This window comes from Nicotiana tomentosiformis, chromosome 7 (assembly GCF_000390325.3).
Source record: "Nicotiana tomentosiformis chromosome 7, ASM39032v3, whole genome shotgun sequence".
Taxonomy (NCBI): domain Eukaryota; kingdom Viridiplantae; phylum Streptophyta; class Magnoliopsida; order Solanales; family Solanaceae; genus Nicotiana; species Nicotiana tomentosiformis.
Genome location: NC_090818.1, coordinates 47,783,683 through 47,801,240, shown reverse-complemented (window position 1 = coordinate 47,801,240; position 17,558 = coordinate 47,783,683). Strand labels below are relative to the sequence as shown.

Genomic DNA, 17,558 nt, shown 5'->3' with positions numbered 1-17,558 from the left:
TATGGTTCCCTTAGGTCCAAATGGTAATTTTGGACTTGGACGTATGTCCGAATTTGTATTTGGATATTTCCAGAAGATTTCGACACTATTTGGCAAAAATTGGCAATTTGAAGATTTGAATGTTCATAAGTTTGACCGGAAGTTGACTTTCATGATATCGGATTCAGATTATTGTTCTGGGAGTTAAAATAGGTTTGTAATGTCATTTGAAACTTGTGTTCAAAATTTTAGGTCATTTCGAGTTGAATTGATATGGTTCGGCACGAGTTTTGAAAGTTGAAAGTTTAAAAGTTAATTAAGTTTGATTTGAGGTGTGATTCATGGTTTTAATGTTGTTATGTGTGATTTGAGGCCTCGAGTAGGTTTTTGTTGTATTTTGGGACTTGTTGGTATGTTCGAACGTGGTCTCGAGGGGCTCGGGCGAGTTTTGGGGTGGGTTCAGATTATTTCGGAGGATGATTTCATTGCTAGTTTCTGTTGTTTACTCATGTCTCTGTTGTTTTTCACGATCGCGAAGATGTAGCCTCGATCGCATAGGCTAAGTCTAGAGCTGGGTATTTTCTTCTTCTCGTTTGCAACTGCATGATCATATTCGTGTATCAGCGAGGGAGCTGGAGGCGTTGTCCATCGCGTTTGCGCAGGAGACGTCGTGTTCGTGAAGGTCTAGCAACTGTGTTCATCGCGTTTCTGAGGGATATGACGCGAACGCGTAGTGTTATTTTGTGGAAGAGTAATTTTTGCATCGCTAACGCGAGGGTTCTTCCGCGTTCGCGAAGGGCATCCCTGTTCAGTGATTATAAAGTACTTTATTTCGAAGGTTTTGGTCATTTGATCATATTTTGAGTTATAGAACTCGGATTTGGGCGATTTTGGAGGGGATTTTTACCACATGGATTGGGGTAAGTATTTTTTTACTCAATTTTGATTACATTACATGATTCCATCTTCGATTTTGGCATTTGATTGATAAATTTAAAAGATAAATTGGGGAGTTTTGTCTAAATCTTTTTAAAGTGAATATTTGAGATTGGAGCATCGATTCGGAGTCGGATTTGAATAAAATTCGTATGGTTGGACTCGTATTCGAATGGGTTATCGAATTTTGTGAGTTTTTTTGGATTTTAAGGTGCGGGTCCGGATTGACCTTTTGGTTGACTTTGAGTATTTAATTAAAGATTCGACTTTTATTATTTGAGTTTGCTTTCTGTGGCATTATTTGATGATTTTGGGTTGCGTTCTAGTTTCGAGCCGTTTGGAGGTCGATTTGTGTGGGATGGCGCTTTTAGTGTATCAATTTGGCTTTTTTGAGGCAAGTGTCTTGCCTAACTTTGTTGAGAAAATTTTTTCTACTAAATGATATTGTTTGCTACATGTGGGGGTGATGCATATATTAGATGACGAACATATATGCATGTGCCAAGGTTTTCCATGCTCGGGAGGGGGAAATTATATACTTTCTTTGTGCTTTGATAAACCTGGTGATTCTTTGGCTTATGTTTTACTTAATTCTATAACTAATAAACTCAATTAACAGTGTTAGGAATCATATTAGAACATATGACATCTTAAAAAGGATTTAATGTGTTATTTTCGGACTGTTTACATACTTAATTGACTGTAGCATCAGGAATAACCATTTATACCTGTTATTGTCTTGCTACCTAAGTTCTTTATCTATAATACGTGTGAGGATTGGGGCCTTAGGGCTATGTTTGGAACGAGGGTTATTTCGTGTGGTTGATATGATACTGGCACGATGACTATTTTCATGCGGTTTGAAATGAAATTGGTTTGTTAGTTACTACCATGCGAAAGGAAAGGAAGTTGGATTTATGTTATGATTACTCATTCATTAAATATTTACATACCCTTTATTTTGGTTTATATTAATATTGGTTGTTTTGTATGATACTTTCCGTTTGAGTTCCTTACGTAGTTACCTCTATGATTTTTCTTTGGCTTGTTACAGTTATAGGTATGTCTTTACCTTGTTTGTTAATGTTATACCTACGCTTTTGCTTGATTTAGTTCTGTTACATGACCCCTTCGAATTCATGCCTCTACTTTTTATTAGCTCATACATGTTGCATGCCTCTATTTGTCACGTGATTTACTTGTTAGATGTCATAACTTACTACATGTCTTCACTCACTACATGCCTTCACTTACTAAATGCCTTCACCTACCATAAGCTTTTACTTACCATATGCTTTTACTTGGTAAATGCTTTCACTTGATACATGCTTCTACTTGTTACATGATTTCATATACATTGAATGACTTCATTTGATCATTGTTCTTACTTGATAAACATCTTTACCTGTTTCATGTTCTACTTTCATTTGCTTAACCGGATTGGGTGACTTTTAGATTGGCTGCGTGTTTACGTCTTGTGGAAAGCCTTGCCATTATATGTGGGAGACTAGCTCCATAGTGTCGTGTTTCTCTATCTTATTTCGTTTAGTTTATACTCCTAGTTGCATGCCGCATGTTAGTTTTCTTGTTATTACATTGTAAATTTCCGTGTTTGATTGTTGTAGAAAAGTTACATATAAATTTATTGTATATGTGGAATCGGGTTACATACCGCAACAGAAAATATTGTTATTATTGTATAGGATCGGGTTGCACGCAACAATGGATATTGGTATTACTGTTTGATAGGGTTGCACGCTGCAATGGTATTTGTATATATATTTGTGGATCGGTTTGTGCGCCGCAACGAAAAAGACATATTTTATATATATATATATATATATATATATATATATATATATATATATATATATATATATATATATATATATAGAGAGAGAGAGAGAGAGAGAGAGAGTGTGTGTGTGTGTGTGTGTGTGTGTGTGTGTGTGTGTGTGTGTCAAGTTGCACACCGCAATGGAGAAGACACATTTTGGTTATTCTTGTTGATTATTTTCTGTTATCATATTGTGTTGTGAGACAGAGACGTGACGATGTTCTGGGACCCTCTATTATTTGTATTTTTGTTTCATTTACTACGTGATTATTCGTATCTCTTCCTCATATTGCTCTTTCTGCTTATCATCTGCACATATATTGTGTGAGTATCTTTTAACTTAAACCTACTTTCTACTTCACCGAGGTTAGTAAAGATACTTATTAAGTACATAGGATCGGTTGTACTCATGCTATACTTCTGCACCTTGTGTGCATATTTTGGATCTGCGTAGCTGTGGAAGACGAAGCCTGGCATTGAAGATGTTCCGTTGTTCCAGATTCAAGCTACCTCTTGTTCATGGTAGTCGAGGACTTAATTTCTATTTATGTATACTTCAAACATATGTTGTATCATTTTCATATTAGCTTGTAGATCTAAGTCTTAGAATTTATGTCTTCTACTACCACTTGAAAAGTTATATAAAATTTAGCTATTTCATTTGTTGGCTTCATATTAATTTCAGTAGATTTGTGTTGACTATATTTGGCTTACCTAGCAGGTCGAGTTAGGTGTCATCACGACTAGGCGAATTTTGGGTCGTGATACTCATCCTAGGAATGTTTCAAAATATCTCGAGGGGTGTTTTGTAGAATACCCACTTTGCAAAATTTTACATTTTTTCTCTTTCTCTCGCATATTTTAAACCACTAGGAAAAAGAAAAAGAAGATGATGAAAATTAGTTGAAGAGTAAGAAGAAGAAGAAGAAGAAGAAGAAGAAGAAGAAGAATGTAGATCTAAGTCTTAGAATTTATGTCTTCTACTACCACTTGAAAAGTTGTATAAAATTTAGCTATTTTATTTGTTGGCTTCATATTAATTTCAGTAGATTTGTGTTGACTATATTTGGCTTATCTAGCAGGTCGGGTTAGGTGTCATCACGACTAGGCGAATTTTGGATAGTGATACTCATCCTAGGAATGTTTTAAAATATCTCGAGGGGTGTTTTGTAGAATACCCACTTTGCAAAATTTTACATTTTTTCTCTTTCTCTCGCATATTTTAAACCACTAGGAAAAAGAAAAAGAAGATGATGAAAATTAGTTGAAGAGGAAGAAGAAGAAGAAGAAGAAGAAGAAAAAGAAGAAGAAGAAGAGGAAGAAGAAGAGGAAGAGAAAGAGGAAGAAGAAGATGATGAGGAGGAGGAGTAGGAGGAGGAGAAGAAGAAGATGATGATGATGATGATGAAGACGATGACATAGATGAAGTAGCAGCAACGAAAGTTGAAGAGAAAGAAAAAAATAAGGAAGAAGAATAAGAGAATGAGAAAGAGAAAGATGAAAGGAAGGAGAAGAAGAAAGGAGAGGGAAATGAAAATTTAAAATAATTTGAATGGGTGTGAGTCTTTTTAAATTTTTGAAAATTTTAATATTTACTCACAACTTTTCATATTTTTAATATGACCTCCACCCCCCTTTAATCGCACTTCTTTTGTTAACCAAAATATGTGTCCCAAATTCTTATACAAAACTTCAAAAGTCTTTTTTAACTCATCAAACTTTTGAGACACTTGAAAACTTATATCAATTTTTAAGACAAAAATGTTAAGAATGGAGTAGGAGGGACACTTTTATGATTAGTATTAATGACATAATTTTCAAAAATCCCAAAGTTTTTTTTATTTACATAAAGTCCCCCTTACTCCTCCTCGCACTCCTCCCCTCCTCCTCCTCCCGCCACTCCTCCACCTCCCATTGTTCCTCCATCTTGCAACGCTCCTCTCTATCCTCCCGCCATTTCTTATCCTCAAACATTTAGGGAGATATTTTAAACATCTAGTGAGATGTTTCACCAAATTTTATCATTGTTTTCTTTTTCTCTCACATTTCAAACCACTAGAAAAAAGGAAAAAGCAGAAGAAATATCCCGAGAGATGTTTCAAATATCTCTCGGATATTTTGCAGAATACTCATCCTAGGGATATTTCAAAATATTTTGAAGGGTGTTTTGCAGAATACTCACTTTGTAAAATTTTACATTTTTTCTTTTTCTCTCGCATATTTTAAACTACTAGGGAAGAAGAAGAAGAAGAAGAAGAAGCAGCGACAGCGAAAGTTGAAGAGAAAGAAGAAAAAAAAGGAAGAAGAATAAGAGAATGAGGAAGAGAAAGAAGAAAGAAGAAAGAAGGAGAAGAAGAAAAAGTAGAGAGGGGAAAGAAGAGGAAAATAAAAATTTAAAATAATTTGAACGAGTATGGGTCTTTTTAAATTTTTGAAAGTTTTAATATTACCCACAACTTATCCTATTTTTAATCTGCCCCCCACTCCCTTTAATCACCCTTATTTTGTTAACCAAAAAATGTGTCCAAATTCTTCTACAAGATTTTAAAACTTTGTTTTAACTCATCAAATTTTTGAGACACTAGAAAACTTATATCAATTTTTAAGACATAAGTGTTAAGAATGGGGTAGAAGGGACACTTTTATGATTAGTACAAATGATATAATTTTCAAAAATCTCAAACTTTTCTTATTTACATAAAGTCCCCCTCCTCCTCCACCCCCTATTCGTCCTCCCACTCCCCTCCTCCTCCTCCTCCTCCTCCTCCCACCACTCCTCTTACTCCCCTTGTTCCTCCATCTCGCAACACTCATCTCTGTCCTCCCGCCACTCCTTATCCTCAAACATTTAGGGAGATGTTTTAAACATCTAGGGAGAAGACTAAAATGAAAATTTAAAATAATTTAAATGGGTGTGGGGTCTTTTTAAATTTTTAAAAGTTTTAATAGTTACCCACAACTTGAAGTTTTAATAGTTACCCACAACTTTTCCTATTTTTAATCTGACCCCCACCCCTTTAATCACCCTTCTTTTGTTAACAAAAAAAAAGTATCCCAAATTCTTATACAAGACTTCAAAATTCTTTTTTAACTCATTCTTCCAAATAAGTATGTCTTAGATCATAGATATAACCACAAGTCCAAGAACTTCCCATGCAGTTATCTTATAGTAAAACCTTTGATCACTATCACAACAAAAGCTTCCTATGCATTAGATTCAAAGTAAACCAAAATAAATATGCGAATGTTGGTCTGGAAGTGGTGCTCGATTGTGGCGGAACAAACTATTTACATTTTCTTTCTTGCAAACACGATCAATAAATAATGCACAGGCTACTTCCATTTGAATGAAGAATTATCAGCAAAATTGACAAAAAATAATTACAAAGAATAAATTGAATGATCCTAGCTACTTTTAAGTACAAGTGGAAATGCAAAAAAGGCCACATTGATGTAGAGCCATGTAGCAGATCATCTCTGAAGGCATAGCTTTTCTCAGGTCTCTGCTCCGCTCAAGTTAGCCTATCAAGCAACAAGTCAATCTCTTCCGCGTTCCTATCTACCATGCCCCGGTTCTATAACGAAAGAATATTTTAGCCCATGTTCTAAGATTCCTAAGCAGTTATTGGACTGAGACGGGTTTAAATGGAGCGACATAGACAATACAGATTCATATAGCCGACTTCAACTTGCTTGAGATTGAGACATGGCTGTTGTTGTTGTAGTTGTATTCAGATCCCTAAGCAAATCATAACATGAAACAAATAAATATATAAGGTACTCTAGGTAGCGGATATATATTAACCTCAACATCCTAGAAGGTCTCCTATTGCTAGGCAAAATAAAAGAAAGCAAAAGGGAAATAAATAAAAAGAGCTAGGTACCTTGTACCTGTTGGGAAAAATGTACTCAACAGAGGCGGCTCAAACATATGTGTGACCTAAAGCTAAAGTTTAATGTGAGGCCTAAATGTTTTTTTAAAAATTGTTAATAATTTTTTTATAATCGATTTCCTCTAATAATTCCTTTTCAATTGATAATATAGCCAACAAATTTAATCTATCTTGAGACATTGTTAATCTTAGGTAAGATTTTATCAATTATAATCTTGAAAACTTCTTTGAGACATTGTTAATCTTAGGTAAGATTTTATCAATTATAATCTTGAAAACTTGTTTTCTTTGAGACGACTGTTATAAAAAAACTCTACTTTTATACGAAAAGTACTAAGTATTTTTTTTAAATACCTATAAATCTATTATTTCTAAAAAATGGGAGGCAAAAGCCTTACTTGGAACAACATTAGAGCCGGCCCTGGTACTCAAGGAGTGTCATCATCCGAACTAGAATCATCAATTCGCCTGTCTGAGATAGCCGGAAAGAGCTTCTGACGCTGATCAGGTCGTGGTGAATAGGTTGATTGATCAGGTCGCGGTGAAAGAGTGGATTCTGAAGTCGTAACGGCTACATGTTCTTTCTTTGGTGTGCTATTTAGCTTTCTTGGAGCATTTTTCACCTCTCTGCATACCTTATCCAATATAACCAGAAAATCCCTTACAATTACAAACAATCGCAAACCTTCATCCTTCTTAGCATTTCCATGGAAATAATCACCCGTACTCTTAACAAGAGCCATAATTCGCTTTTCTTCCTCAAGCAATGACATGACTTCACCTTCAGCATTCTGCACAAAGTTCTTCATAGTCTGGTGAAACCCATCTTCATCATCTATGTTCTTCATCTCTGAATTTAGGAAATCACGAGCTTTTATAAGTGCATGGCCAAGTTTGGACACTGTGCCTGTCAAGTTATCTGCATCTAGAATTGCAGCTCTTTTCACATTTTCAAGATCACTACTCAAACCGGAGATAACCTGTAAACCAGTACTCCGATAGTAATCTTCTGAATCCTGAGGTAAATCCTCGAGTAGATCATCGGACTTGATGCTAGACATACTCCGTTGATCCCTGGCAGCACGAGCAGCTCGTATACCTTCTGAGCGGATTATCTCCTGAACAACAAAATGCAGCAATGTAGTTTTCCCATCTATTCCTTTTACATCCGATAATTTCAGAAGCGTGTCAAGTTTAAATGCTTGTGCACCACCACGAAATGTTCCATCATTCATACGATTGCCTGTTTTCAAAACAGCCTCAAGGAGCTTGAGAAACAGCCTGCTATTCCGGAGTTCTGTGCAAGCAGCCTGGACCACAAAAGAACATGCATCAAACACCAATGTTAAAGGAATTTTAAAGAACTGAACAGAAGTATACAAACATAAGTCTTGAGCAGTAGTGTTTCAGAAAATCCTTAATGCATAAATTGTGCATTCAGCAGATGCAGACCATATTGTTAACATATGTAAGGAAGAAACCGGTTGCCCTGCAAGTGAACAATGTATATTCTCAAATTGGAAAATTTAGCTCTATGTTTCATATAGTAAGAACTATGGCATCGGACTTTCATCAGCTATAAAGAATAAGCATCTAACCATATATCACTAGCTCAAAATGAAGTGTGTCTTTTGATATCAAAAATTGAGTCACACTTGCATACAGCAAACGAGTTAACCTTCTGAATAGAAGCTTGACTAAAAGTAAGGGCGGACCATATTTTCAGTAACTGTTAAGTGAAGTTCCAAAATACTCCTGCTATTTTTCCATCATGAAAGTCAAAATAAAATATTTGATATTCCAAGCTTCATGATAAATTTGCTTTAATTTCAACATAGGGAATGGAAAAATAATCAGGTAACAACTACAATAAAGCAGAGTAAAATGCAGGGCAACACCTGTTATATAGTAAGCCTTGTGCAGATGCACAATTCACAAACCCATTCTTCTTACTAGTATCAGCATCTTATATGGTAACTATGGGAGCTTTCCCAGGTGGATTTCCATATATTTTTCAACCAATATGGTTATTGATCATTTTTAGGAAACAAGGTCGGGTATGGTTATCTTTTCTACTTCTAAAGGTTACTTTGGCTTTTGGCTGGTAACATATAACAGGGGAACACAATGAACTTCATAGGTGGATTTAACAGCAAACAGTTAGAGACATAGTGGAAGAAGTGTCCATATAACACATTGGTTCTTTGGACAAGTCCACTTAGATTAATGTTGGAAGCACGAGTTCTAGAGAATTTCAGAGTATTTCCTCCAATTTGAAAACCGCAAACAAGTTACAATTTTCACTCTTTACTACCCAAAAGTGGATAGTAATCAAGAAAACAATATCTCACCTCCAAAGTGGAAAATGATTCTTTAATAATTGATGCCTCATCCGGAAGAGTGCACATGAAAAGCAACGTTTCTAGCCTCTTGAATGCAAATGGAACCTCAACCAATGCTTTCAGGAACCGCTCTGCCTGCCCAAGCCGAGAAAGATCCCCGTTATAGAGCCTCAGCTTCAATTCTTCCTCTGCCGTTGGTGCCATCTTAAGCAAAGTTTGTATGAGTTCAGAAGGAAGCTCATTTCCTGAGTAAATTTAAACCACTAATCACGCTTAGGTAGCTGCAAACTCTTAACAACAAACGACATTCCACTTTTAAGAAATATCACCCTAATTAACATACAAGCACATCAATGCTTTACCAATTGATAGCAAATAGCAACCATATGTTGACAGTATAATCATTGTGATTGTGCTACCCTAAGCGAAACTGCTACTTCATATTTTTATTCTGACATCAGGTTTAGAATATGTAACCATTGCAAGGTAAGGCTCTCGGCAAAGCCTCAAAAGTGAATGTGATTTTGCAGATCAGTAGTAAAGCTGCTCTTAAAGTACATGTACATGCAGAGAAAGGTTAAAGGGTGCCGCATGGACAACTATTCACACGAACAAAAACCAGTCATCTAACTAGACAAAATGCAGAAAGGCTAGATATCTTTTCCTTGAATGCATTTCATGATTTTACTCTGGAAGGGAGTTTCCAGAAGTACTAGATTCCGTAGACTAAAGGGGAAAAGGCAATGTCACACACTCACACTTCTAGCTGAACTAAGAAAGCAAAGAGCACTTATTTGAAAAATATAAAAAAGAAAATTGACCAACATCGATCAATACTAGAACTCCTTCCTTCCCAAGTTACTTACCTACTTTTTGGGAAGTTTCCTCCTCAATGACTCAAATTTCAAAATCTAACACTAGTTTACATAGTTCTTACTCTAAATGAGAAACACTGTTTCAACAATTTCAGTTTCACATTTGAGTACACTTTCGCATCAATCATTAATGTGATGTTCCATTTAAAAAAATATCAATTATATCTCTGAAATAGTGAATTAAGGCATTTTAGTTCGAGAGGCAGTATAACAAAGCAAGCTCATGTGATAAGTAAGCATTACATGACTGTAATTAGGCATTTGGAAACACAATTCCCGGAACATTTTGACAACTAACAATGGAATACAAAAGCAAATAAACCTTTATGGATCAAGAATGAAGCAGAGGTTGATAGCGTGATTTACCTCAAATAGGTACAGAGAGAGCGGTCTATATACCTGGTCGGGTCAACACACGCTGCTGATAGCTTAGATCGGCCCATGGGTTTTAAGGCATGCAAATAGTTCACCAAAGAAGCATGACATACAACTAGAATTAAATCTTTGAGGACCTTTAAAAATGTTCAATCATTGGCATGAAGGAGATGGAAAATCGACAATAAGTTAAGCACAATGCTTTCCTTGAATTACTATACAACCAGTAAAAAATAAAAGAAGGCCAAATACATAGACAACCACCTAAACTTGGCACCAATTTCCACTTAAACACCTCAACTGAGACTTGTTCCTATTAGACACTTTAACTTAAGTCAATCTATACCTATTAAACACTTTGTGATTAACCCGTACACAAAATACATTGCGTGAAATTCACACGCTCTTACATGATAGAATAAGGAATAAAAAATGCCAAGTGTCTTTTCAGTTAAAAAATGATTTTGAGCAAATGAAACAAATAAAACAGCCGTCGCCCGCACCCCCTTCCCCCCTCTCACTATTTCCGGCAAATTTCAGAGTTATCTTGCTCTGAAACAAAACAAGTGCTGAAAAATTCAGGGCTACGGCAAATGCTTTTACGGTCGGTGTTTGATGGCGGAGAGTTGAAGAAGGTGGTGTTGGTGAGGCAACGATGGAACTGAAACAAAGCATGTCACAGAGGAGTTTGACGGTGTTGGAGAAATAACGGGGATAACAATTAGAAATTTATGTGAGGTGTCCAATTTCCCTAGCCGCCTGAATTTTCAAAGTGAGTCATCAAATTTAATGAGAAGAAGGGTTTGATAAACACTGGAAGACGACAACGACCGAGGAATATCATAATTGGAATTGCCGTCGGCAGTTGCAGTGGTGGCGGTGGGGTTGGTGTAGCTCTCTATTCCAAAGTCCATCATATTGCACAAAGAGTAAATTATTGGGAAATAGGCGCCTATACGTTTTTCTTTTTTTGTAATTATATGAGGTCCTCAAAGATCTGTAGAGAGAGTTAAACAGAAAGAGAGGAATTTGTATTTTGTAGTGGAAAATTTAGGGAGACAGAGACATAAGGTTGAGAGAAAGGGACCATGGCACCTGTGCGCTGGAGTAAGATTGAAGGGGACAAAAAAGGTTCATGGTTGTTTATGGAGAAATTGGGGAAGGTTGAGAGATCGGTGGAGGAGAGAGAAGAAAAAGAGAGGAAAAAACACTAAAAAAGCAAAAATTCTGGTTGTTCACGCTCGAATATGAAGTGCGGTACACGCATTGTGCCACGTAAGCTGAATGTGTCTAATAGGTTAGTTTGAAGATAGATTAAGTGCCTAATAGGAACAAGTCTCAGTTTAAGTGTTTAAGTGGAAATTGGTGTCAAGTTTAGGTGGTTGTCTATGTATTTGGCCAAAAAAGAAAGATTGGCCCAAAAATCTTGAAACACTTGAGAGGGGAATGCGCAGACGAATCTTGCGCACTCCTCTTCCTCCATTCTTTTAATTTTGTTGTTTTAATCTTTCATAGATTCTTCTCTTCAGTTAAACGCATGCTGAAGCAATTACATGCAAACATTATTTATCTGTTAATGATCTCAAATGATCATAGAAGCCTCTAGATAATCATTCAGTTCTCTGAGTCAGGGAAACATTCAGTAGTCAATAAGGTACAACATGGGTTTTTATCCAATATAGTGCCAAAGGGGACATACTTTTAAGCAGTTCTTTGATTTTTACATATTGAGGGAGTGAAAGAAGGAACAGATGATCACCTTCTTTCAGTGCATCACAAACTTCTTCAGTTGTCACGTTTAAGGCTTTAAGAAGAATAGATAAATTCTGTGCTTTCTTCTGATCAATAATTTGAATATATAGGTTGGAAGCATCTTGGGAGGATTCTTTCTTTGACCCATTCTTCTTTTTATCAGCAGAGGCATATCCAAATAGACTCTCTATTTGCTCTTCATCGAACCTGTTAAAGGATATTCACTGTCTATTATTAAAACAATTCAAAGCTGCATCAAGCAAGAAAAGAATAGACTTACTGGAAAGATCCTGCCTTGACTTGATCCCAAACCATTGATTGGTCAGTGTTGGCTTGAACCTTATCCCAAAAGAAAGGCTTAAGCTTAGTTTTGGAAGCATCGGTATCTTCTGCGTCAGTTGCGGATGCATTTGGTCCAGCAGGGGAACGTCGAGGTGGCTTCAAGCCCGTGGAAGGTGGCCGAGGTGGACCACTGCCTGGAGGTGGTGGTCGAGGACCAGGCTTTATAGGTGGTGGAGGAGGAGGTCCAGGTGCACAGGGACGTGGGCCAATAGGCTTAACTGGTGGTGGAGGTGGTGCAGGAGTTGATGGCTTTGCTGGAGGCGGAGGTGGGGGTGGGGCTGAGGCTGCCGTAGCAGGAGCTTCGGAAGTAATCATCCTACCAGGGGGAGGTTTCAACGGAGGCATTCCAGCGGGGGCCGTCCTTCCAATCTCAATCTTAGAATCATCATGGGGATTCTTATTGACTGAATGATTACTGAATGAAGCTCCTAAAGCAGATGACTTATGTGATGAATAGTCGCTCGAGCTTAAACTAAGAAGAGGCCTCTCATCATTCAACCCCTTTTTCGATCTCCCACGACACTTACAACAACAGCATATACACAGGATTGCAATAAGAACAGATGCGGCAGCAGCAGCCGCAATAATAGGAACCCCAGGAGTGCTTGTTTTCTTACTGCCTTTACCTGCAGATTTCTTTTTTGAGTTTTTGTCATCTTTTGATTTAGATGACTTTGAATTAGGAGGAGCAGGTGGTGGATTAGGGGCTGCTTTCAGTTTTCGCCGTTTAGGAGCTCGGTGCCAGGAAAGGAGACACTCCATACACTTGGTATACCAATTTGGCGAGCCCTTCTCCTCTCCGCATATAAGAAACAGGAGATTTTTTTCCCTCAAACAACCTAGAAGAGCTTGCTTAACCAGCGGATGCATGACATTGACATGCTTATGTTTTTCTGACCTACTGTCAAGAAGGACTTCGTCTTTCCCACTTGAATCTTCCTTTGCAACATAATACTCAAGATCTACAACAGCTTCATTAGCACGTATTAACTCTATCCTACAGTTCAACCACAATAGCTCAACCTGCACCAGGAGATTTGATCAAGCTTTCTGATGAATGCTCATTCTCAAACGTGTATAGATCAAATAATTATTAGTAACATCTACCAAAAATTAATTTCAGGAGAGTCATAAGTGAGAGTTATGGATGCTAATCCAGGTCCAAGTGAGTTGGAACAACAGGAATGGTTTATTTGCGCTTGATTATGATAGATAAACCTAGACCCATATAAAGGAAAATTGGCAGCAGGAAAGCAATAAAGAGCCATTGAAGGAAGCAAAGACATGAAAGATCAAAATTGGAAAGGCTAGAGTGATATAAGGTAAAGTTGTCTCCGTGTAAACTAAAAGTCACGGGTTCGAGCCGTGAAAGCAGCCACTAGGCTTACATTAGGGTAGGCTATCTACATTACACCCCTTGAGGTGCGGCCCTTCCCCAGACCCTCCGTAAATGCGGGATGCTTTGTGCACCAGACTGCCCTTTTAGAGTGATATAAAACTATGAATATCAAGCATAGGCCGTCCTAGTATCAGAGAAGAGCAAATGCTCTCATTAATCGATACGAACTGCATAGCATGAAAATCATTCGACAACATAAGAAATTGAACATCAAGAACTCCTACTCCTACAAGGGATCAAGTAATGCTTAATTTCTCCTTAATGCTGGTCTAGAAGAGCTATCCTATCCGAAGAAAAATAAAAGGCCAATAAAGTAAATTTCTTAAAAGGAACATTTGATTGCATATGAGAGTGACTGAAGCTCAAAAGAAAATATAAGAAAGTTCAGTACCATGTCTCTGTTAATCTCCACAGAGCTAATGAGATTGGCAAGTAAATAATCTTCTGAGTCCTTGTTGCTTCCAGGATTTGCAGCTACCAAAGTGAAAAGCAGAAAGAATACTACAAATAAATGAACTACTCCTCTCACACCCATTTGCCCTTGAATCAGCATCAAAGAAGTAGAAAATGCTTTTCATGAATAATTTCAGATAAACCTCAGGTCAATTTCCCGAGGCCACAAAAAGGTCAACTTTTTGCTGAATTTACCTTTACCAACTCTTAACAGGCTTCAAAAGAAACAATATTTCCACTTCCAAATGTCTTAAACACAATTTTTTTACAAGAATCTTTGTGACCCCACCTCCAATTTTCATGCAAATACTTAATACAGTGGCATCAAACACAACACTCCATAAATCCAAAAAAATAAAATTAAAAATAAAATCAATAACCTTTCTTTGGAAATGATCAAATCAAAAAACTCGTCAATTCTCCATACACACCTCCCAAAACCAAACAAGAATAATCACATTACAATGTAACATGTCATTGAAAGCCTAGGCCCCGCACCCAAAAAGAAAAAAGAAATATAAATTCTTTCACTTGGGGTTTTGTATATGAAACCAGATCAAGCAAAAGGCTAAATACAATTAACTTACATGCAATGGGTGCGGGTCAGGGAGGGGCATGAAGTTGACCCGGAAAAATCTTTGGGTCGAAAAAGTGGATTTTTGTTCTTCAGGAGATGCTGTAACAAAATTTACCAATCGTTTTGCATTTTTCTTGCTGTGTGTAATTCTACATATTTTTGTTCAATCCATTTTTCCTTTGAATTTCCCTTACAATAGAATGCGACAATGACGCTGAAGAGATCCATGTATGGCCTGTGATTCATTTTATTTCATATGTTATACTAGTGAATATTATGAAAAATTCCATGCACCTTATTTTATTTATTTGGTTAAATAGGGTCAAATTTTAAGATGATATATTTCGTGTGTAGTATATAATATTTTATGTGATATATATAAATTCATTTCAATATATTTTATATGTATATTTAAATGTTTACCCTTGACGCTTGATATCTCACTTTTACCACATATCATTAAAGAACAACATTATTAATTTCTTGCGTTACTCCACTTCCGAAAGTGGCTTTTTCAGTATTCAAAAGGAGTACTGGATTCCAACCTGCTATGGCCATGAATTTTCCAATATGAATCTGAACGATACCATCTGCTTTTTGGACTAACTAAGTGGATATGCAAATGTCATTCAGTTAAGCTTATTTAATTCCAGAAATGAAGAAATATTAGAGAAAGTCGAAAGAAAATATGTTGGTGCAAGTGTTCGTCATGACAATACACGTGCTAATCCACTTTCGAGTAATCTGTTCACACTTGCTTCATCGCTACATATGGCTTACATTTTATTTTTAATTTTCATTGTTTTGCAATGTTTACAAGAGTTAGACTACTACGCCTTTACTATATAAAAAATATTTACACAGTCAAATTACTTATAAAATAATTATAAATTAGTTTCTATGATATTATAATCATTAACATAATCTGATAAACTAATTTGCTATCATCAATTCAACTACATTAATAATGTATATATATGTAATGTTAGTTTAAAGAATTCCATTGCGCAATGTTAATATAAAGACATATTACATGCACGGGCAATGTAAAGATTTCTTACAAAATGGACTTCCCTTTCGTAGTAAGGTCCCGGGTTAATACCAGAAATTGAAAAGGACCAGTCAAACCAAGAATTACCAGAACATTTAAGTACTCTTATAAGACAAACAGTTGGCTATTTTATTAGGCCACGTCGTCTCAATTCAACGACTGCCGCTGATTTACTGTAGTGTTGCACAAGTAATTTTCACATTTTTCTTGATAAGAAATATATTCCCTTATCTTTACAGCACATATTTCCATATATTCCACGAGAATTTGTTCTCTGCCTAGCTATAGGCACCTCCTAATTATAGACTAATAGTATAAGGAGAATTGAAGTCTCAAATTCTCTGTCCAGCATTATTAAAAGAACACAAATTTCTTTTCATTTTCATCCTTGAAGTTCAATGACCAGTTACAAACAGATTGAAGTTCAATTTGAAGAACCAAACCCACAGAAATGGTGTGTTCCACTAAAAGAAGATGTTTTTGTAACTTTCATGAACAAGGGGAATTCGACAACTCACAAGGCCTTGTGTGAAGGTTCGCTGTTTAGTCCACTACTGTTTGGAAAATTCTTTGATCCTTCAGATGCATTTCCACTGTGGGAATTTGACTCAGATGTGTTGTTGTCCAATGCCCGCAGCTCCAATCAGTGCACAGTTGACTGGTCTCAAACAGAGACAGATTATCTATTGAGAGCAGAAATACCAGGTCAGTGCTTCCAATAAATATTATTTACTTTCAATTTCAACATTCATAATGAGTTTGAGTTTATGTATGTATATATTTTAATTTTTATATATGCATATATGGTTCAACCTGAAAATAATAATAGAGCCATCCTAAATCAGCAATGAGGTCTATCTTATTTGAATTTTATGGTCCGTCACTGCAACGATTATGTAAAATTATACGGAATATATAAAAGATTATATTATGTATATACGTCAAAAATTAAACCTTGAACACTCTTTGTAAAATTTCTGGCTCCGCAGGTCCACAAAACATTAGCCTGTATATGGAGTTGTAGGTATATAATTCCTCTAACTCATAGTTTGTTTTACTTATTGGCTGAGACAAAGAAACCTTGTCCTCAATCAGATGACTTGGGAATAAGGATTATTTCAGCGAAATTTCAAATATTGAAGTTTAATACTTGCATATTTATGGCTTGCAATGTGAATTAACACTGTTGATATCTGAAACAGGAGTTGGTAAAGGTAGCATTCGTGTTTGTGTTGAGGATGGGAAAGTCTTAGTGGTCAGTGGCCAGTTGAAAGAGGCCGGGACGACGGACTGGAGAGCAGGAAATTGGTGGGAATACGGCTGTGTCCGGAGGATTGAACTGCCTGAAAACGCAGAGTGGAGGAAAACAGAGGCATTCTTGAGTGGCGATCACAAATTCTTAGAAGTTAAGATTCCAAAGACCCCTCCAATTCCAAATGATGATGTACCTTAAGGGAGCATTTAACGGGGCAAAATAAAGATTCTGAGCTTGCCTAATACAGACATCGATGTATAAAAATGCAATCTTTTATATAACAGATTATTCACGTTAGCATATGGCCTGGGGACATGCTTCACATGTTACTAAACAGGTTTAGTCTGTCAACTTTAGAGTAAACTGGCAAAACAAGTACAGTTCCAACATATAATATTCGGTCTTTCACCCATCTGCTTTTTTCTTCTTGATAGAATATATCATATATTCGAGCTTCAACTTTGCGGTTGTGAGATTTTACATATCACCTAA

At 36.5% G+C, this 17,558-nt stretch overlaps 2 protein-coding genes across 2 annotated transcripts; one reads left to right on the top strand and one right to left on the bottom strand.

Annotated features, from left to right (window-relative positions):
* Window positions 1-5,999: 5,999 nt before the first annotated feature.
* Window positions 6,000-14,992, bottom strand: LOC104120377 (formin-like protein 5). Its single transcript, XM_009632128.4, has 6 exons — window positions 14,122-14,992; window positions 12,270-13,354; window positions 11,997-12,196; window positions 8,997-9,232; window positions 7,044-7,955; window positions 6,000-6,491 (listed from the first exon to the last, which is right to left on the bottom strand). The coding sequence occupies exons 1-5, from the start codon at window positions 14,281-14,283 to the stop codon at window positions 7,074-7,076; spliced, it is 2,565 nt and encodes an 854-aa protein (XP_009630423.1). The 5' UTR covers window positions 14,284-14,992; the 3' UTR covers window positions 6,000-6,491; window positions 7,044-7,073.
* A 1,114-nt stretch (window positions 14,993-16,106) lies between these two features.
* Window positions 16,107-17,363, top strand: LOC104120378 (21.7 kDa class VI heat shock protein). The gene is made up of 2 exons (XM_009632132.4): window positions 16,107-16,516; window positions 17,014-17,363. The coding sequence occupies exons 1-2, from the start codon at window positions 16,210-16,212 to the stop codon at window positions 17,262-17,264; spliced, it is 558 nt and encodes a 185-aa protein (XP_009630427.1). The 5' UTR covers window positions 16,107-16,209; the 3' UTR covers window positions 17,265-17,363.
* Window positions 17,364-17,558: the final 195 nt, after the last annotated feature.

Coding starts and splice junctions, on each gene's coding strand:
- LOC104120377 (XM_009632128.4), bottom strand. CDS start 14,283: ATGCTGATTCAAGGGCAAATGGGTGTGAGAGGAGTAGTTCATTTATTT. Junction 12,197..12,269: donor GTCAAGGCAGGATCTTTCCA/GTAAGTCTATTC, acceptor ATCCTTTAACAG/GTTCGATGAAGAGCAAATAG. Junction 7,956..8,996: donor AATCATTTTCCACTTTGGAG/GTGAGATATTGT, acceptor TTTGTGGTCCAG/GCTGCTTGCACAGAACTCCG.
- LOC104120378 (XM_009632132.4), top strand. CDS start 16,210: ATGACCAGTTACAAACAGATTGAAGTTCAATTTGAAGAACCAAACCCA. Junction 16,517..17,013: donor ATTGAGAGCAGAAATACCAG/GTCAGTGCTTCC, acceptor TATCTGAAACAG/GAGTTGGTAAAGGTAGCATT.